General features: G+C 41.1%; 1 protein-coding gene across 4 annotated transcripts in view; it reads left to right on the top strand.

Moving 5' to 3' along the window:
- Nucleotides 1-21,671, top strand: part of THOC2 (THO complex subunit 2) — a 110,159-nt gene that overhangs the window by 29,230 nt on the left and 59,258 nt on the right. For all 4 annotated transcript variants that reach the window (XM_065556644.1, XM_065556645.1, XM_024109693.3 and 1 more), the window contains exons 5-11: nucleotides 1,153-1,223; nucleotides 3,909-4,030; nucleotides 5,616-5,749; nucleotides 10,671-10,837; nucleotides 11,536-11,628; nucleotides 13,511-13,666; nucleotides 18,743-18,915. In XM_065556644.1, coding sequence (XP_065412716.1) covers nucleotides 1,153-1,223; nucleotides 3,909-4,030; nucleotides 5,616-5,749; nucleotides 10,671-10,837; nucleotides 11,536-11,628; nucleotides 13,511-13,666; nucleotides 18,743-18,915 — 916 coding nt within the window. The remainder of the gene's footprint in view (nucleotides 1-1,152; nucleotides 1,224-3,908; nucleotides 4,031-5,615; nucleotides 5,750-10,670; nucleotides 10,838-11,535; nucleotides 11,629-13,510; nucleotides 13,667-18,742; nucleotides 18,916-21,671) is intronic.

Genomic DNA, 21,671 nt, shown 5'->3' on the forward strand with positions numbered 1-21,671 from the left:
TTTTCCTTGTTTCTGCTCTCTCCATTTTTCTATCTGTTTTTCCCCTTGCATTTTCTTGTAGGGTTTTCCCTCTCTTGCTCTTCCCTGTCTTGATGAATTAGAGGGATCTAAACTGCTCTGGACCTGGGTAGTCTGTTGGTTACTGTGTTGTGGAATGTGCGCTTCTGTAGGACCTGATTAGCTGCCTGAATGGCTCTCTCATGTTACTGCTTCAACAGCTGACTGTAACAGCAGAAAGAAAGAAAGAAAGAAAGAGAGAGAATGTGGAGAAAAAGCACAGGGAGGGTAGACCAGTGACGTAGGGGGAACAGATAACTCTTTACCAGCTTCAGATAGAGAGAATGTTTATACTGTACAGAATATAGTAGAATCTCAGAGTTATGAACACCTCAGGAATGTAACTGAACAAAATGTTATAGTTCTTTCAAAAGTTTACAACTGAACATTGACTTAATACAAATTTGAAACTTTACTATGCAGAAGAAAAATGCTTCTTTTAACCATCTTAATTTAAATGAAATAAGCACAGAAAGTTTCCTTACCTTGTCAAATATTTTTTTAAACTTTCCTTTTTTTTAGTAGTTTGTTTAGCACAGTACTGTACTGTATTTGCTCTTCACCCCCTGATTGCGTACTTCCAGTTCCAAATGAGGTGTGTGGTTGACGGGTCAGTTTCGTAACTCTGAGGTTCTACTGTATGTTGGTTTCCCTACCTCCTGGTCCTATCCCTCCTTCTACCTGCAGTATCTACTGCTGGTCATAGGCCTCATTCAGACAGGGAGAAGGGCAAGAAAAAAGTGAATTCTCTTCTGTCATTCATTCTTGTCTCCAGCATTTGTGCCACCAGTGTTAACAATCGCTGGATGTATAGGTGTGAAGTGTGTGAATTCTTTTTATCATAGAATCAGCCACTAAATATTACAGTAAGCTGGGTGTTAATGAATGGTTAGACTAGGCACAGAATCAGAATGTTAATTATAACTGAATCTTAAATACTAATATGATGTGCAAGCAGATTTTTACCAGGATTCATCACAAAAGGAAGAATGGGCCTTCTACATTGCAGTGGAGAAATCAGAGAGAAACCAAAAAGATATGTCTCCATGACCAGTAATGTCTCATTTTCCCCTTCCCCATATTCCTTTACTTCAGATATCGAAACAAGTTGTTTAGAAGAAAAAAGCAAGAGGGATCATTTTACACAACTGGTGTTAGCTTGTTTGGTAAGTTGCACTTACATACTTGGGTAGCAAAAAACTTCCATGTTAAAATATGACAAAAAAATTGAAATCAGTATCTTTTACCAGATATTTTTTAGGGAAAAATTTTTATGTAATGTAATTATTGAGTTTATTTTTAAATTATTACTTATTTTGTAAGAAATACTGTGTATGTATACGACATATACTAAATTGTTGTATATTTCAAACCACAAGTTTTTATTGCCAAGAGAATAACTACAAAATTATTTTCATCCTTGTAGTCAGAAGGTTTGTTAGTGTGAGGTAAAGCAGAATAACAGACTAGATAGACCAGTTGTCTTAGCACATATGGCAAATCCTGTGGTTCTTTATTATGTAGACGTATAAGAACAGATAACTGTTTTAACTAGCTGCATTGTAATTGCACAGAATGACTAGTCATTAGTTTCAGGCAGAATAGTTTGTGAACAACAGTGTGTGTTCTTCCTCCTCCAAATTTACTCCTCTTTTATTGATTAATTCTTTCTCACAAAAATAAAGATCACGGAGGAAAGAATTAGATAAATTGCCTATCTAGAATTTTTATGATCCTTAATTTGTCATAGTTTTTCTAGATTTAGTGAATATGTGAGATGTGAAACTCCAAAACCTGTTGTAATGAACTAAATTTAATTATAGCCTCCTCCCCTCCCCCCATAAATATTAGAGGCTCTCTTGTTTGTGACAATGCCATTTTGGACCTGTCATGTGCCTTATTTGTATAAAACAGCAGTTCTTTTTCTTACGTTGTGAGTTTTAGTTTGTGTAAGATACTGTATTATTAAAAATGTGTAGTGTGGTCAAGTTTTTGTTGAGTTTTTATTAGCTGTCAAAATATCAAGCCCCATTGATCACTGCTGGACTCAAATTACTTTACAGCTGAAAATATCCATTATAGTAGTCGTCAGTTTTTTTTTTTCCATATTTTGGACCATTTCTTAAGATGGCGATCCTCTCACAGACACCTCCTTTCCAATCTTGATTCCACATCTGGGCTTCAAATACAGTGTTTGGTTAGTTAATAAAGGTCTGTTAGGCCAGTGTTAGACTAGATGAAAATAACCTTGTTTTTATGTGATGGCTGAAGTGGCTTGGTTCTACCTGTTTTTTTTTCTACACTATTTGTTTCCTTTTCTGAGCACTGGACTGTATTTTAATAATATAACTGGGGCTCAACCTACAAACCTTTTATCTGGATTTTGAACGTGACCTTTCCTATCCCCAGTGTTTGGATATATTCATTTTTGGTTTTGCTATTATGACAATACCAACGACTAAATTTGGATCTAGGTTTGGATTCCAGTCTCTCACCTTACTAAAATTTGAGGTATTGATATGCAGGATTTTTCCTTTCGGGAGCATTTCTAATTGGTATAAAATATTCCCTTGGTTCTTGCATCCCAAACTGTTGTTTATATCTCCATGTCCCTTTGCCCATAGGTCTGGTCCTTCTTTGTGTTTGCTGCTAATCTGTTTTTTGTGTCTGCTGATGTGATCGTGGTAGAGTTTGCATTGGAGAAACACTTGATAACATTAAGCAGCCTTGTAGCATGTCATTTTTTTGTGGAAGCCCTTAATGTCTTTCATGGGACTACAAGTAGCAGAACCCGTCACTTCACCATTGTAACAAAAGTAGCTTTGCACATCATCTTGAAGTGTTGCTCATACATCAAGTGGCTCACAGATTGGGAACCATGTTATAGACAGCCAACAGGTGATGGTTGGTCTCATTTGAGCATAACATGGTGGATGCTGTTAGAAACAAATCATAATTAATTATTTCCAGGAAATGAAATATGACTCTCAAGCTCAAGTACTTTGGGCTCATATAGATGGTTTGAGACCTTGCTTCCAAGTCCCTACTTTTATCCTTATCAGTTAGATGTTTTTCTCTTTGAGTAGTCAATCTAAAAATGTTCACTTATCCGGCTATCTGTAGTTTGGATACCATTATAGGGCATCTGGAATTAAATATCAGTGATACCAAAGGATTTCTACAAGAACTATTTTGAAAAGTGATAGAATTTAATAAAAACTGTTAAATTTTTTACAGGTTTTTGAACCTTTCTATTAAAAAATCTATAGCAGGGATATAATTTTCTATCAAATTCTATAGGATAGTTTTAAAAAAATCTGTAAAAAAAGATAGCATTTTCTGTTAATTCTGAGAGAATTCCCCCCCCCCCCATCAAGGTGTGTATGGATGTTCTGCTGGACATCCCCTTGGTGCAGCCTCTTTTGTGTCTAGGAGTTGGCCTTTTCCACCATGTAGAATAAGACTTTAGTTGTAAGAAGTTTCTGCATATGAAAATGAGCGTTGCACTTGTTTTTCAAAGCACGGGAAAGGAATATATAGTGATTTTGGCCACAGGTGAAAGTTTTAGTACTCAAGCTAAAAAAGATAATCCTGTGGTGCCACACACTGCAAACTCCGTAGCCTTCAGTGTATTTTATATAGATTCCTCATTTGTAGAATTGTAGCTTTTCAGTTGCAAGCAGTTGTTCCTTTTGAAACTGAGTTTATATGGTATGTTTTGTATTTGAATTACCTTTAATTTCACTGTTAATATACATAGATAACCCATGGTCAAGATGAAATGCTATTTAGTTTAATATACTTATTAACTCATATGTATGACATGTATGTTTCATTCTTGTTTTGTGCAGTACCTTGTTTCAGACACCGTCCTAAAGGAGCGTCTGGATCCGGAAACACTGGAATCATTAGGGCTCATCAAGCAGTCTCAGCAGTTTAATCAGAAATCTGTTAAAATCAAGACAAAACTTTTGTAAGTGTGTGGGGGTAGATTTTTTTGGGTGCAAGTCAATATCTTTAAATGTAGCTTTTTATAATCTATATTTTCAAAGTAATGTTTTCTGTGTTGAAAATTTTATGAAATACTTGGTGGTTTTTAAAGTGAAATGTTTTGTTGTACTTAAATTACTAATTGGTAATAAAACATAATTTGTCCTTTTATATTTTTTATAAATACAGTAAAAGCTCTTTTATCCAGCACTTCACCAACCGGCAAGCTCTATAAACTGGCCTTTCTGATCTGCAATGGAAGTCTGGTTTATAGTGTAGTTGGTGTGGGGCCGGCTGGGGTGTGGGTGGGGCTGCAGGGCGTGCTCTGGGAGGGAGTTTGGGTTTGGGGCAAGGGGTTGGGGCGCGGGAGGGGCTGGGGTGTTTGGGGGGGGTGCTCAACTCCAGCAGCTCCCCGCAAGCGGCTCCTTGTCCCTGCTATTGCTGACGGAGGGCGGCCAGGCATCTTGCAGACATGCTGCCTCCGTCCCCGCCTCCCCAAGCGCTGACCCTGCAGCTCCCACCCCATCGGCTGGGAACTGGCCAATGGTATCTGCGGCGGGTGGTGCCTACAGACAGAGGCAGCGTGCCTGCTTGCAGAGGCACAGCCACCTGGCTGCGCCTCCTCCAGGGAGCGGCAGGGACTGGGAGTCGTTTGCGGGGAGCCACCGGAGGTGAGCGCGCCCTCCCCATCTGGCACCCCGAGTCCCTCCCGCGCCCCAAGCCCCCTCCCGGACCCAAACTCCCTCCCAGAGTGCACCCTGCAGCCCCTCCCATGCCCCTGCCCCCACCCCCACACTCCAAACCCCTCCCTCTGAGTTAACTGGGATTTTTAATTTACTGGCACCCCCTCCCCCGTTTCCCCAGCGTTCCAGTTAAAAAAGCTTTTAGTGTATATGAAATTTACATCTATTTTTATTATAACTCCTAGTTATCTTTGTGGTTTCAAATATTTAAGCTTTCAATGGTAGAAAATGTTAACTTGCAAAATACTTAAAAATAAATTACTAATATCTCTGACTTAAGCATAGGCTTTTGATGTTTCCCTAAACTATCTAATACAGTGTTTTTGGTCTTTGGATTGTAGAGAAAGGGCTCTGTATCTACATGTCTACTGTTTCATTTTCAGTGTCTATGAAGTGCAATTAAAATTAGTTTAGATCCCTACAGCTCAATCCTGCAAGGCGCTGATACTCTGACCCCATCCAACAAAGCAGTTAGGAACAAGCTTAATATTAAGCATATGATAGTCCCATTGATTTAAAAGGGATTAATCACATGCTTGAAGTTAAATGTGAGCTTGATGTTTTTGTTGGTTTGGGACATGTGCTCAGCAACTCAAGGTCCTTAGCCACTATTTGAAATGAATCTTATTGTTTTCTGCATTCTGTTGTTTTCCTGATGGTTGGAAATAAAACTATTAATTCATAAGCATGTATTCAATGTTGATAGAGAAGTTTAATATTTATAAAATATTTAACCTGTATAAACTTTATTAATATGAATAGCTATCTTGTGCTGAGCTCTACACCTCATTTTATAGTGTTTAATATCTATTTATCTAATTGCAGTTATAAACAACAGAAATTTAACTTATTAAGAGAAGAGAATGAAGGTTATGCAAAGCTGATTGCTGAACTGGGGCAAGATTTATCTGGCAATATCACTAGTGATTTAATCCTAGAAAATATCAAATCCTTAATAGGTAAGGAATTTATTGAAGCAAATATAAGTAATTATTTTCCTATTTAGTCACCTTGCGTTGCTTCTGTAGAGAACCACTCTGGACAACTTTTTTGGTGTCTTTTGGGGATCAGACAGCAGCTTTATGGTGCTAAGGTAACACATTGCATTGCATAATCTCTGGGGTTGGTTCTGTAGGTGGGAGTTTCTGTGGTAGTGTTAATTTTGTAAATGCTATGTATTTCAATTTACTTGTGATGCTGAAGTTGTCAGCCCAGTTTTACATGTGGTTCTCCACAATTTATTTATTTTGGACTGATATTTAAGAATGGAGTTTTATGATGATGCATCCTCCTTTTTAATTGGTGGGAGCATGGTGACTTACCAGTGCCTTTTTTTTTATTAGTTTAGATACCCAGAAGAATAAATGGCTATCCAGTTAGTCTAAAAATCAGAAATCAAAGAAATGGGTATTTCTCAAACGAAATGAAAATCAGTAAATGTTGTTGGCTTCCTTCACCTAGATCCATCTGTGGTTGATTAAGGATTGAACTTGGCAAAAGAGTCTCACAATGGGAGCCCAAGTTAGATTAAAAAAAAAAAAAAATCTAAATCTGCTCAGATCAGCTATATATAAATTTATTTTTAGTGACTGCTTGCAAATTGGCCTTCCACATTGAGACTAAATTTAATTATATGTGGCTGTTCTATATGCACATAATGCAGTGTCTTGGGCAGACTAAGACCTTAAGTAATTTAGCTGTTTCAGATTTGCAGTTTTGTTAAAAATAGGTAAAATGACCATTTACTACTTTGTTTGCTTAATATTATAAGTGAGCAGGCAACAGGGAGGGATAGCTCAGTGGTTTGAGCATTGGCCTGCTAAACCCAGGGTTGTGAGTTCAATCCTTGAGGGGGCCACTCAGGGATCTGGGGCAAAATCAGTACTTGGTCCTGCTAGTGAAGGCAGGGGGCTGGACTCGATGACCTTTCGGGGTCCCTTCCAGTTCTAGGAGATAGGATATCTCCATATATTAAAAAAAATATTATTTAAAAAACAGTAAAATACAGACAGAGTCTGGGTTGCCTGGTAAATTAACCATACTTAGATTGCTTGTGTGTCTATACAAGCCTGTATTTTAGAGCAGGGGTTCTCAAACTGGGGGTCATGACCCCTCCTGAGGTTGTGAGGTTATTACGTGGGGGTCGTGAGTTCTCCGCTTCCACCCACAAAACCCACTTCATCTCTAGCATTTACAATAATGTGTAATATAAAAATTGTTTTTTTAATTTATAAAGGAGGTCGCACTCAGAGGCTTGCTATGTGAAAGGGGTCACTGATACAAAAGTTTGAGAACCTCTGTTTTAGACTGACTTCACATTCTCCTCTCCCTCCCCCTCCCCCCCCCAACCCTACCTGAAAGCCTGCGTAGGTATTGCCTCCATACCTCATAATCTTCTAACTCCTTTTATTGCCCTGGGGGGATTTTGAAATATATGGGTTCTTTAAGAACATAGACCTCCAGGGACAGAGGAAGAGTGTGCAGTACTGTGTTTAATGTAAGACATTTCCTGATGTATACAGGTCCAAGTTTGCTTCCCTTCTTACTAGGATAGCAGTCAAGGAGTTTGAGTGAGATGACTCAGCAGTATTAAGGGCGGGCGATATTAAATAATCCCACTGAAACAATTAGTTTAAATTAAACTGGGCTCAAAACTGTCTTTGGACATTTCCACCAACAGTTTCCCCAGTTGGTAATCCTCACCTTGCATTATAAAGTGTGGGCTAGGAGTAGCAACAAACCTGCTGTGGAGAGCTGGAGTGAGAGAAACTGATATTTTATAGTGAATCTCCTTTCAACATATTTTACTTCCTCTGTAATTGATTGTTTGCTCACTATCTCCCTCAGCTTTTAGGCTTTCTCCCCAGAGAACTATCAGGTTCTGTTTAATACTTTTATAGTAGTGAGGTTAAACCAGGCATGTCTAAGATTACTTCCACAGGAGACATTGATAATTTAGTTTTATTTTCCACAAATTAATAAAATATTTAGCAAAATTGATAGTACTGGGGAGATAAGATATATTGAAAGTCTATGAATAAATGAACATTTCCTTCACTAAAAAGATGGCAGTGGATTAGTGTGTGTCTTAATAGTTTAAAAATAGGGCTTGCCAGCCTTGAGGGAAACAATTACATATAGGCTGCAATGGTGAGTCAAATATTCACCCATCTAATTATATGTGCTTCTCCAAGTATATATGGGGGCTGTCCTAGTTTCAGGGTAACTGTACCAGTATTTTCGCCCTCTGCAGTGCATGCCAGGAGTGCCCAGTCAGGTCTCAGTTCTTCTATTGTTACCCGTCTCTGGTAGAGACCCTTGTCCCATGCCCTCGGATTGCGGGTTTTAAGACTGCCCAACTCCCTGCCTTACACTGTCATATCCCCAGTCTGCCTAAAGGCCAGCACCTGTTCAGTGCTTTTTCTCTGAAGGCTATGAACAGTGAATTGCCCGCAGTTATAAGTTACTACACAGCTCTTTCTAAGCAAGCACATTTATTCTTAAGGTAAAAGCATTACAGAGAGAACATATAAAATAACCCATAAATTGATTTAAACACACACTAAATATACCCGGAGTCACCCATCATTTTTTAGGGCCCTAGTAGGCCAATGCCTTTTCCACTTTTCTGCAAGGATTGAGGGCCTCTTGTGGTGGCCCCTCTCTCCGAGTTGCATGTGATCTCTAGCCCACCGTGATACATAAACTTAATAGGATTACAATATCTGTCACTGGGCCTTGAATAAAGGACTTCAGTTGATATGCCTGAAGATTTGTGGCTTCCCTCTTTTTCAGACCTCCTGAAATCTGATACCTATCTGAGTGGGTGTCTGCCAAGCCAGATGAGATGAAAGAACAAACCCTTCCAGTCAAATACCTCTCTTGTTTAGAATCAAAGGGAGCATTTGTAGTAAGCGTTATTTTAGGACGTATTGTCATTTTAATTAGGTGATTCCTACCCATTAGAGATAAGAGGAACAGTTCTGAAAGGTCATCTTTGATTTTTTTTTTTTTTTTGGTCAGCAGTGTATAAAATTTTTCAGGAATGCAGAAGTGGGAGCACCTAGGTATCCAGCATTAAAAAAAAGGAGCAACTGATTGTCTGACTGCAGGGATCCCTGGAGGACTAGACAGCTAATACCTCTGTTTTATTAGAATTACTGTTGAAAACTAAAATTTTACCAGAGTGTTTGATTAAGGCAATTAAATTAGAGCTGGATGAAATTTGAAGAGTAAATAGCCTATCCTAGGGATTCTATAGCAAGGACAAAGAATATGGGAGAAAGTGGGTAATACTGCCTTGTCCCTCTTTAGGAGAAGTGTAGAAAATCTGGTGCCACTTAAGGAAGTTTCTGCAAAAGCGAAATCTAAATCATGTGGAGGAGGTATCTGTATTCAAATCCTGTTAAAATCTGCCTCTGTGTATTGGGAAGCCACTTACATTTGGGGCTTCCTGGGGCTCAGAGAAGAAGGATTTTGCAACAAGACTGTTGTTAAATATTGAGCCAAAGATAAATTATTCCGATTTAATTAAAATGGGGAGGAGACTTCAGGCAAGAGACTCAAATTTTACAGACACTTAAGATCAGCACTGGAGTGGGTTACCTAGGGAGGTGGTAGAATCTCCTTCCTTTGCGGTTTTTAAGGTCAGGCTTGACAAAGCCCTGGTTGGGATGATTTAGTTGGGGATTGGTCCTGCTTTGAGCAGGGGGTTGGACTAGATGACCTCCTAAGGTCCCTTCCAACCCTGATATTGTATGATTTTATGATCAGTAGGGAAGTGGGATAGTAAGAGCCAGAGCTTTCAGGCCTCCTTTCATGTTTTAGTATTTAAGGAATAATAGCTAAATTAGATGTCTGGGGAGAAGATTGCTTCAGTACCCTATAATCTACAAGGCCTATGCTAACATCTGATAAAGTTCAGCTTCAAATCTGGCAGAGATGAATTTTGTAGTTGCCTGAGGTAGCTGGTATTGTAGGTATTTTGACGCTTGTTTTAGAAGAGGGCTATAGAATGCTTTCACTATTTACTACAGAGAGTATAGTACTACTCAAAATTTAAAATACGTTTTACAGATCACCTCTGTCTTGCATAGTTCTCTTGACTCAAAATTGGTTTTCCGTAAAATATCTGTTCCTTTGTAGTACTAATTAAGATAGTTAGAAGTTCTGCAGGCATTGGGTCTGTGTTTTTTTTTTTTTTTTTCAAATCATCATAGCTATTAAACCAACCATTTTGTTTTCACCAAAAGCTATTTCCATGGCAATTTAAAAATTAAGATGTATTACTTATTCCTCAGTGTGCAAGTATCTGACACACAATTGGTATATTGTGGATAACCTTTGTCAGTCTTTAACTAACCAGAACTTCCTGTTTCACAATGGTGAGGTTAACATTTTACTAAAGAAAATACTTTGATCTCTTATCACAGTGAATATTTGTATTTTCCCTTGGCAGGTGCGGCAGAAGGAACTGACTAAAAATAAAATATTTTTTTTCCAAAGTTCATAATGACTTTTTCTTGCTGAGATCTGAGTGTTAATATACAAAAATATTTAACAAGAACACTGAATTTTTAGCTTTTAGTGTAATCTAAATCTCAGTTCTATCCCTAACTTTAAAATTCTGATGTTTAATACAGCTGTCAACCTCTATATTTAATATAGTACCATAAAGCCAAAATATATACTGCTCTGTTTAGTTGTGCCTAATTATTTTGATATAGAGAGAATTGCTTTTTGTTCAAAGTAAATGGCTGAAAAGTTTTTTTTTTTTTATGGTGCATTTGTAATTTTTCCTGATTCTAATTTAATTGTGTTGTATTAGAAAATGAGAAATAGCAGAACTGAATTTTTAACTTGTATTTTTTCCCCCAATAGGATGTTTTAACTTGGATCCCAACAGAGTTTTGGATATTATCTTAGAAGTCTATGAATGTAGGCCGGAATACGATGAATTCTTTGTACCTTTGATAGAATCATACATGTATATGTGTGAACCTCAAACTCTGTGTCATATCCTTGGGTTCAAATTCAAATTCTATCAGGTAATATAGTTGTATTTTTACTATTTGAGCACTCCTTCTTCTGTCAATTCCTATTCCTGTGTAAATACAGTGATGTAAGTTTTTGATGCTTGTTTAAGAAAAAAGTTTTCTTTCCACAAAATACAATTAGCTTGGGTTGTAGAAGTCCAATTTTAGAAATAGTACGTTTCTCTATTTATGATACTTTAACGTGGGATAACTTTTTGCATTACATTTTTTAACCATCAATTTATAATCCAAAATGGAAATTGTTCAGTTCTATATTTGAACCAAGCATTTTTTAGAGTACATTTTAAGTGTTCGACTGTATTTTCCTCCATTTGAACTTGTAAGAACTTGCAAATTTCATCTACATTAATGGAAATGGTGCATTGTTATAAACAGCAGACTAGACCCCTAAGAATGAGGAAAGCATATCTCACCATCTTAACTGCAGAAGTAGTAATTGCATGCAGTCACTGTGAGATGCGAAAGAAGATAATTGGTTGCACATCTTTCTTCATTCAGAATCAATATAGTAACAGGACCATATACAATGACAGAATTAATATCTTTGATAATGGGGATAGGGAGAGCTTTTATTAAGATGCCTGCTTTCTCTGTTCATCCTGGCCCTTCTTATTTTTTAAAAGTAAGTTATATTTTTCTGTGACATTCTTGATTTGCTGTTTCTAAAAATGGTAATGCTTGTCTTTTAGGAACCAAATGGTGAAACACCTTCCTCTTTATACAGAGTTGCTGCAGTACTTTTGCAACATAATCTTATAGATTTGGAAGATCTTTATGTACATGTAAGTTATTTATTTTTCTCTAACTAAATGTTACTGGCGAGAACAATGAATATGAAATTTGGGTTTTTTTTCTTTAAAATGTTATCTTTTTGGCTTGCAACTGACCTGTTTCTCATACTGCTAAAACTGTTACCACAGAGACATTCAAATAAAAGAATTTAGATGGATTACCTGCTCCAGTCTTGCACACACTCTCAGCCAAAATGTGTCCCAGGAGATCCAATACCTCCTGGGTACTTCAGGCAGGAGCATCTACGGCAGGGGTCTCAAACTCAAATGACCACGAGGGCCACATGAGGACTAGTGCATTGGCCTGAGGGCTGCATCACTGACACCCCCCCTTGCTGCCCCTGGCCCCGCCCCCACTCCACCCCTTCCATGAGGCCCCACCCCTGCCCCATCTCTTCTCCACCTTCTTCTCCAAGTGGTTTTAATAAAATATATACTCAGTAAAGCCCCCCCACTGCGCTGGGCTGCACCACCACTCCACCCCTGCTCTGCCTCTTCCAGGGGTGGCAGGTTTGTAGAAATTTCGGTGGTGCCCAGAACCTGCCCCCCCCAAACTCTGCCCCCACCTGCCTAAGGCTCTGGGAAGGAGTTTGGATGGGGGAGGGGGTCTGGGGTGCAGGCTCCAGGCTGGGGCACAAGGGGTGGGGTGCAGGATGGGTAGGAGGGTGCAGGCTCTGGGAGGGAGTTTGGGTGCTGGGTGCAGGCTCCAGGCTGGGGCACGGGGTGGGGTGCAGGATGGGTGGAGAGGTGCAGGCTCTGGGATGGAGTTTGGGTGCTGGGTGCAGGCTCCGGGCTGGGGCACGGGATGGGGATGCAGGCTCTGGGATGGAGTTTAGGGAAAGGAGGGGGTGCAGGGGTGAGGGCTGGGGATGAGGGGCTCGGGGCATTGGAGAGGCTCAGGACTAGGACAGAAGGGCAGGGGAAGGGCAATGCCCTGGCCTTAGTGGAGAGGGGGCACTAGGACCCTGCGGCAGCAGGTAATGCCGGAAGCCGGCAGAGCGGAGTGGAGTCAGCATGAGCTGGCGGTGAGGGGGCAGCAAGTGAGGCCGGGGGACACTTGGGGAAGGTATGTGGGGGTGGCAGGCAGGGCCGGGGGAGAGACCCGGCCCCAAACATTGGGGAGCAGTGCCTGGGGAGCTTAGATGCCAAATAAAAGAACTCGGGGCGGGGGGGTGAGGGGAGTTTGGTGGCGACAGGAAGTAACTGGGGGGACTGGGGGAGGCGGGGCTTGATGGGCCGCAGGGAAGAGCTCCATGGGCCGTGTGTTTGAGAGCCCTGATCTATGGCTTGTAGCTTGTGTGGTCAACTGGGCAATTCCACTTAACAGAAAGCTGCTAGGTGTGTTCATCAAGCCAGGCAACCAGGAAAAATAATTTCAATAATTTGCGGGGCTTTAAAGGGGAGGGGCGGCTTCCTGTCTAACTGACTCCTGGGCAGCAGAGTTCACAATGGTGACCAGAGCGATCAGTGTGGGTTATTGTGGGACAGCTTCTAGAGGCCAGCAACAGTCGATGTAAGTAACGCAGTGTCTACATTATCCCTATGTCAACCTAACTACATTGATCTTAGTTGGATTTCAGTACTTTTTTTGTTTTTTTTTTTGAATTATTGATGGCTCTGAGGACAGTGTGCAGTATAATTCTTCAGTCTTCCTTAACTTGATTAGGGTATGTCATGCATGTATCATTCTTTGAAGTGGTTCTGGGAAGTTAAAACAAAACAACAAAAACAAAAAACTCTCCCTTCTAGGGAATGAACTGATTTCTTGAGGAAGAAGAAGGGATCTAGCTTTTTCTCCTTCAAGCTTATTGATCAAAAAGTAGTTTCAGGTTATGTTAATTTTTCTTTACGTATCCATGTTTTATTTTCTCAGCTTCTTCCAGTAGATAATGCCATTCTTGAAGAACACAAGCGAGAGATTGTAGAGGCAAAACAAATTGTTAGGAAACTTACAATGGTGGTTTTGTCCTCTGAAAAGACTGAAGAGAAAGAGAAGGAAAAGGACAAGGAAGAGGAAAAAACTGAAAAGGTATTTTTTCAAATGAGTTAATTATAATTGTAAACATAACATGGTCATTGCTATGAAAATTACTTTTTTGTCCTTTTAATATAGTGTATCCAGTTGTGATGATAAGTTTAATTTGCTATTTATCTAAAACAAAACCAGAACTGTAATTAAACTGTTTTCTCCCCTTAAAGCCCTATTTCAACTTCTGATGTAATTTTTGTTACGCAAGAAACCCTTCCCCGCCAAAAGTGTTGGTTTAGTGTCTGTTCCTGAATTCATTCAAGGTTGTATATTCAGTTCTGTAGTTAGGTAGTTTGATTCCCTCCCCCCCTTTGTTTCTTATCACCTTCAATAAATATCGCTCAAGGTTTGCCTACCTTTTGTGCTGGTTTAACAAACTTTGGTATGTTAATAATCTTGGTAGGAGGTCTCATCATGTAACCCACAATTGATTTTTAACTATTCAGGGTTTATGTAATCTGTTACACACAAACTGTGCCAAAAGAACATTATTAAGTTGCAAAGTCAAGCACTTAAAAGTTAGGAATGCCAGAACTAACGTTGCCTGTGCAGTCTCATTGTGTGAGGTCATTGTGATACAATCTTTAATTACATGACCACATACTATTTTTTTCCACAGGACCTCTTTTTCATTCCGTCCACAGAATGGACAATGCTTCCTTAATGAGAAGCTATTAAATATTTTTTCTTCTCTTCACAGTTCAGTTTGTGGCCCAGGCCTTATTTACTGCATACTATTCAAACTCTGTGCTGAAAACAGTTGTTAGTTTCCTCATGGGCTTGCTTGTGGTGCTCATAACTGTTGTCTCTGAGTTCTTCACAGACATTAATTTATTTTCATTAATGGTTGGGGTGGGGGGCTTATCTCCATTTTACAGGTGGGGAACTGAGGGCAGAGAGATTAAGGGGATAAGTATCCACTAATTTTGCATGCCCAGTTTGAGATGCCTAGGATCTGATTTGTCAGAATACTTAGCATTTTATAGCACATTATATATTCAAGTATAGCTCCCAGTGACTTCACATGCATTAGAATGCCCAGCACTTCTGAAAACCAGGCCCCCAGGGTGTCAAGTTGGACACCCAGAAAATGAGGAGAGCACAGTTGGTGACTACCCGTGAAAAGTTTGGTTTAAGTGACCGGCCAAGCATCACACAGGAGCTCTATGGCAGACGTAGTGATAAAATCCAGACCTCCGGGGTGGCATTCAAGTACCTTAATCATGAGACCGTTCTTTCTCTTCCTGCAAGCCCCTGCCTAATTCACTATTCACCTTCCAACTTCTGCAACAAACAAAGTGAGGATCAGATAAGACTCCTTCACTACACAACCCTGATTTGCCCCATAACAGTTCCATCCTCTGCACTGAATGAGTCAGCGGTCCTACGGCGAAAAAATATCGTGATTGTGTAATTTTTCACAAGAGGGCTGAATTGTAGTTGCACAGGCAACTTTAGTATTAAGAGGAGTTGTGTTGCTGTCTCTCCAAGTTGTTTTTGAAAATCTTAGCCTAATTCTTTTGTAGCTAATATGAAAATAATCCATGATTTTTGATGCCTTTGTTATGTATGATACAGCTGGGTGAGGACATTTGAAAAGACACAGTTTAACTGCTGTGAAATAAAGTTGGTTGGATGATGGAGAGATGCTCATTACATACATTTTTAGCTGTTGTCTTCAGTGCTAGAAATTAATATTGTCTGAAAACAGACTATTGTGAAAAAATCAATAGTTTATATATTGGCAAAAAGCAGTATCCACTTTTGCCTGTGGAGATGAGTTTGGTATACTGAATAAACAGTCAATTTCAGACTACAGGTAGTGCAAGTGTTAGAGGTCACAGGACAGAGCAATGGTACTAGATTTGTACCTCTGAGAACAGTTCCACTCAGTGAATCTTGGGTGCACTGCGCTGCTGTAGCGTTTCAGTGAAGACATGCACTATAGTGATGAAAGAGTTTCTCCCGTTGCTGTAGTTAATCCACCTCCCTGAGAGGCTGTAGCTTGGTCGACTAAAGAATTCTTCCATTGATTTAGCACTGTCTACTTGGGGGGTTAGGTTGGCATAGCTATGCCTCTCAGGGGTGTGGGGGTTTTGCACCACAGAGATGTAGTTTTGCTGATGTATGTTTTCAGTATAGACCAGCCTTTAGTCTTTTGTGTCCAGTGGTGAAAACGAAAGCTTTCAAGCAATTAATCGTGCTGTTAAACATTAATAAAATACCATTTATATAAATATTTTTGGATGTTTTCCACATTTTCAAATATTGATTTCAATTACAACACAGAATACAAAGTGTACAGTGCTCGTGTGTGTGTGTGTGTGTGTGTGTGTGTGTGTGTGTGTAAAAATAAGATAGAATTTTGCATTTCACTTAACACAAGTACTGTAGTACAATCTCTTTATCATGAAAGTTGAACTTACAAATGTAGTTATGTACAAAAAATAACTGAATTCAAAAATAAAACAATGTAAAATTTCAGAGCCTACAAGTCCACTCACTCCTACTTCTTGTTCAGCCAATCGCTGAGACAAACAAGTTTGTTTTCATGTAATGTGCAGGAGATAATGCTGCCTTCCTGTTGTTTACTGTGTCACGTAAAAGTGAGAACAGGCTTTCACATGGCACTGTTGTAGCTGGCATTGCAAGAGATTTACTTGCCACATGCACTAAAGATTCATATGTCCCTTCATGCTTCAACCATCATTCCAGAGGACATGCGTCCGTGGTGATGATGGGTTCTGCTCAGTAACGATCCAAAGCAGTGCAGACGAAAGCATGTTGTTTTCATCATCTGAGTCAGATGTTACCAGCAGAAGGTTGATTTTTTTTTTTCAATTTAAAATTTTTTTGGGGTGATTCGATATAGTTGGGGATATAGTTTCCACATCGGAGCACTGCTCTTTTAAGACTTCTGAAAGCATGCTCCACACCCTGTCCCTCTCAGATTTTGGAAGGCACTTCAGATTCTTAAATCTTAGATTGAGTGCTGTAGCTATCTTTAGAAATGTCACATTGGTACCTTCTTTGCATTTTGTCAAATCTGCAGTGAAAGTATTCTTAAAATGAACAACATGCTGGGTCATCATCCGAGACTGCTATAACATGAAATATATGGCAGAATGCGGGTAAAACATAGAGCAGGAGACATACAATTCTTCCCCAAGAGTTCAGTCACAAATGTAATTAACACATTTTTTTTTTAACGAGCGTCATTAGCATGGAAGTATGTCCCCTGGAATGGTGTCCTAAGCATGAAGGGGCATACGAATGTTTAGCATATATGGCATGTAAATACCTTGCAATACCAACTACAAAAATGCCATGCAAATGTCTGTTTTCAGTTTCAGGTGACATTTTAAATAAGAAGTGGGCAGCATTCTCTCCCGTAAATGTAAACAAACTTGTTTCTCTGAGCGATTGGCTGAACAAGAAGTAGGACAGAGTGGACTTGTAGGCTCTAATGTTTTACATTGTTTTGTTTTTGAGTGCAGTTATGTAACACAAAAAAAATCTACATTTGTAAGTTGCGCTTTCACTATAAAGATGTATTACGGTACTTGTATGAAGTGAATTGAAAAATACTATTTCTCATTTTTACAGTGCAAATATTTTTAATAAAAAGAATATAAAGTGAGCATTGTACACTTTGTATTCTGTGTTGTAATTGAAATCAATATAGTTGAAAATCTACTACGGGGTGGCAAATCCGCAGGCCGGATCCAAAGTCCTCAGGGGCTGGATCCGGCCCGCGGGCCATAGTTTGCCCACCCCTGCTCTACTGGAAGAATAGAAAAGAATACCACCTGTGCCCCCAACTCTTTCACTCTCACTACAAGAGCCCTGTAGTCACTAGTGATCTGCTCAAGGTCATACCTGGTACTATCATATAATGTCCATGTGGGTGAGGAGCAGAGGATAGTAGTCAGAGGGACAGATGAGTCACATCAGGCTTTCTGTAATGTCTCAGCTGCAGGCTCCAAGCATGCAGCATGCTTCCATGGACATCAAGTCAGGTTGGCAGATGGATGCCTCATCCCTTTCCAAAGGGGGGCAACGGTGGTCAGGGACTCCTATTTTTCCTCCTCTTGGGTGTGGTGGTTGTGAGCCTGCCAACCTTGGGGGCAGATGGCTCCTCTTCTTCAGCCACCGGGGTCTGCTCCTTTCTTACTGTTGCTAGTACATCATACCTGTTCTTCACCTCGATGGATGAGGGACCTGCATGGGAGGGGAGCACTTTCTTCTGCCTGAAGTAGCCAGCAGATGGTCTTCTCCCTATAGAACAGCTGGTTCTCCTTCCTCCTCTGGTGTAGCTATATCTTTTCTAGTCGGCCAGCGTCCTCCATCCTGGATGTTTCCTTTTGCATTCTGCTGATGAAGTCCTGGTGCTCCTGGATGCTACACATATGAGCCACAATCTCCTTTCATTTTAAAATGCAATATTTGGCAACCTAATTTTACTTGCCATAGAATTAAGTTCCAGATTCTGTTTCTTTTAGAACATTTGCTGACATCAAAACCACAGTATACAGCGTTGTATAGGAGGTGATTTCTTCCACTATTGAAAGGGAAACTTACATTTTCAAATTCAGATCCTGGCATAAATATTTAAATAATACTTTAAATGTTGTCTTTAAAATTATGTATTTTCAGTTCACTGTAATGTCTAAATACACCATTAAGTTCAGACTTTTCATTTTTCTAACAGCACTTTGTACATTGTAATGGTATTTAATATACATTTTCCTATTAAACCAGAAACTCAGTCCCATTTTTCAAAACAATATTCACTGCTGCAAGGAACAATACTCTAGAATTAGTTTTTAGGTTTGATTATGATTGTGTTGCTGAAGAGTGTAATCATATCTTACAAATATTTTAAATACATTTTTAAAAAAATGTATAATAGGAGTATTTACCGTATGGTAAAATACATTTGAAATAATAATGGTGCATAGAAAACAAACTATGTCATCTTGTAGATTTTAATCCTTCTACTGAAGAGGAAACACGGGGAAGTTTAGGAATGCATTACATTTTTCATTCAAATTTCTTGTTTGCTATCTTTTTCAGCCACCTGACAACCAGAAACTTGGTTTGTTGGAAGCTTTGTTAAAAGTTGGTGATTGGCAGCATGCACAAAGTATTATGGATCAAATGCCTCCATTTTATGCCACTTCACACAAGCCTATTGCCATTGCCCTTTGCCAGCTTGTACATGTGACCATTGAGCCTTTGTACCGCAGGTAAGATGAACAGCTGCCTTGCATTATTAAATGTTGGGAAATTGTACAGGATAGGTAGAGAATGTATTCATCATGTTTGCAGACTCTGTAAGGCTGAGAGGTGTTGCATTTCTTTGTTAGGACAAGATTAAAATACATTATGAACTAGATTGCAGAAATAAGCTTAATTTAATAAGGACCAATGCAAATGCCTGCCCTGCTAAATACCCAGTAATTGATCTGTGTATGCGGGAAGGGAAAAGGGAAGAGAAGCGTGGGGTCATGAGATTTACCATATAGCCTGGACCTAGGGCTACGGTGTACACATGCTAACAGTACTCCAGCTTCTAGGTTTTAATAGCTCCTGTTACTTTTCTATACCTCCTCCACTAGGGGAGAATCCCACTGATTCTGAGAAAATGCAGATTTCCCCCCGCATGCCTCCAACACCAGCCTAGATGTTAGCCCAGGTTGGCATGCAGACTATTGTCCTTTATGGAGTGGCTCTGGTGGCATGTGAATTTCACCCATATGAAAGAATAATTGAATGTATAAGTGAATTCTAGCTAGCCAATAATACAAGAGAGGAAGACGTGAAGTTGATAGTAGATAGTACATTGAACAAATCAACAATATGAAACTTTAACAAAAAAAATGAGAGAATCAAATACTGTAGTGGGGTCTTGCTAATTTGTGTAAGTAATATACATGAGAGAGTCACTCCACTCTAGTAAGTAATGGTTAGGGCCAGTGTTCCCTCTAATTTTTCCCATGCATGTGTGGAATGAATTTTGTAATGTGCACCAATATGGAGGGGCTGAGGGGTTTGGAGTGTGGAAGGGGGTCTCAGGGCTGCAGCAGAGGATTGTGGTGGGGAGGGTGAGGGCTCCGGGGTGGGGCTTGGGATGAGGGGCTCTGGGCTGGGGCAGAGGGTTGGGGGGCGGGGAGGTGAGGGCTCTGGCTGGGGTGGGGCCGGGGATGAGGGGTTTGGGGTGCAGGCTGCCCAGGGGCTGCAGCGGGGAGAGAGGACTCCCCCCAGCTCTCTCTCCCCACAGCAGCACTTGGGCTGGGGTGGGGAAGGGCAGGTCCATGCTGCATCCGGTGGAGAGAGGCGCCTCTCCCCTCCGCAGCCCTGAGCGGGGCTTAATAGGCAGCTGCGTGGCTGTGCAGCTTGGAGGAAACTTAGGTTAGGGCTCCGTGTTTGTCTTGGAGGTTGCGGAAGTCACAGATTCCATGACTTCCTGCGACCTCTGTGTCTTCTGCAGCGGCCGTTGTGCCTCACCCCAGGACTGCCTGAGCAGCTGGCCCGGGGGACAGCCACACCAGCTGCTGCTGGAGTGGCTCTGAAGCCAGCTGCTTGGGTGGCCTCGCAGCCAGCCACACCAACTGCTGCTGGAGTGGCCTTGGCACCAGCTATATCGGCCACTGCTCTGGTGGCTCTGGAGACCGCTTGAGCAGCAGTCCTCGTAGACTCATAGACTTTAAGGTCAGAAGGGAGCATTATGATCATCTAGTCTGACCTCCCGCATGATGCAGGCCACAAAGCCGTCCCAACCCCTTTCCCAGTCCTGGGGCGGCCGGAGCAGCTGCTGGCTCTGGCACTCCCCCCAGTGGAGGCCAGAGCAGCCACTGGCCCCCCGGGGCTTCCCCCCACCCCGGCAGCTGGTGCCAGGGCTTCCCTTCCTTGGCAGCTGGTGCCATGGGCCCCCCGGGACTCCCAGACGCTGATGCCATGAGCTTCTCCCCCTCTCCCCCGGCAGTTGGTGCCGCGGGCTCCCCTGGTGCTCTTCCCCCTCTCCTTCCCTCCCGCTGCTGGTGCCACAGGCTCCCCCCCTCCTAATAGTCAATCAGGGGTATTTATGATATAAGTCATGATCAGGTCACAGGCCATGATATTTTGTTTCTTGCCCCTGACTTGTCCATGACTTTTACTAAAAATGCCCATGAGTAAATCATAGCCTTAGAAATGGTAGACGTCAGTTATAATACTGCATTTAGTCTTGGGTATACCGGTGTAAAAAGGGAGAGGGAAGACTTGAATAAATCACATTGCCAGCCTAGCAATATGTCAAGAGAGGTTAGGGAGAAGTCAGAAGAGCTGTTATTCTCGTTAATCAACAAGGACGGAGCAAGAAATAACAGCTTTAAACTGCAGCAAAGAAACACTAAACATATTCCAATGCTTAGAACAGAGGTTCCAAAACCTTTTTTTCACTTTGCCCCTCATCAGAGATTCATGTCCCCATATGCACACCCTCCTCCCCCCCCAACTACAAGAGAGGGATACCCAGGGGATACCCCAGCAAGCAGAATGTGGTGAGTGCCTGGGAGGCCACAAGGGATGGTGGGTGGTGGATACCTGCGGCAGCTGGGGATGCTAGGTTGCTCTTCGTTCACTCTCACCCCTCCGTCGCGTTCACCCCATCAGGCTCAGCTGCCCCATCCTTTATCTCCGTGGTCTCCAAAGTGGGGTGCGCAAGAGGATCCTTGGGGGTGCACGGCAGGAGGAGTGCTTTTTTGTTTTTGTTTTTGCTTCGTTTTCAGTTCGGGCGGGAGTCCGAGCGGCTTTTTTTTTGCTTTGGCAAAAATGGTAGAGCCGGCGCGGCAGGGGGTGCGTGCTCAAAATTTTTTTACCGATAGGGGTGCGCCATCAAAAAAGTTTGGAGACCACTGCTTTATCTGTTGCTGAACCCAGAGAGATTGTTGGCAGCTGCTGGGGAAACTCCGCCTCTTCTGTGCTGCTGCTTTCTGATACTGTGAGGCTACAGCTGCAGTGA

This window comes from Chrysemys picta, chromosome 9, assembly GCF_011386835.1.
Source record: "Chrysemys picta bellii isolate R12L10 chromosome 9, ASM1138683v2, whole genome shotgun sequence".
Lineage (NCBI taxonomy): Eukaryota > Metazoa > Chordata > Testudines > Emydidae > Chrysemys > Chrysemys picta.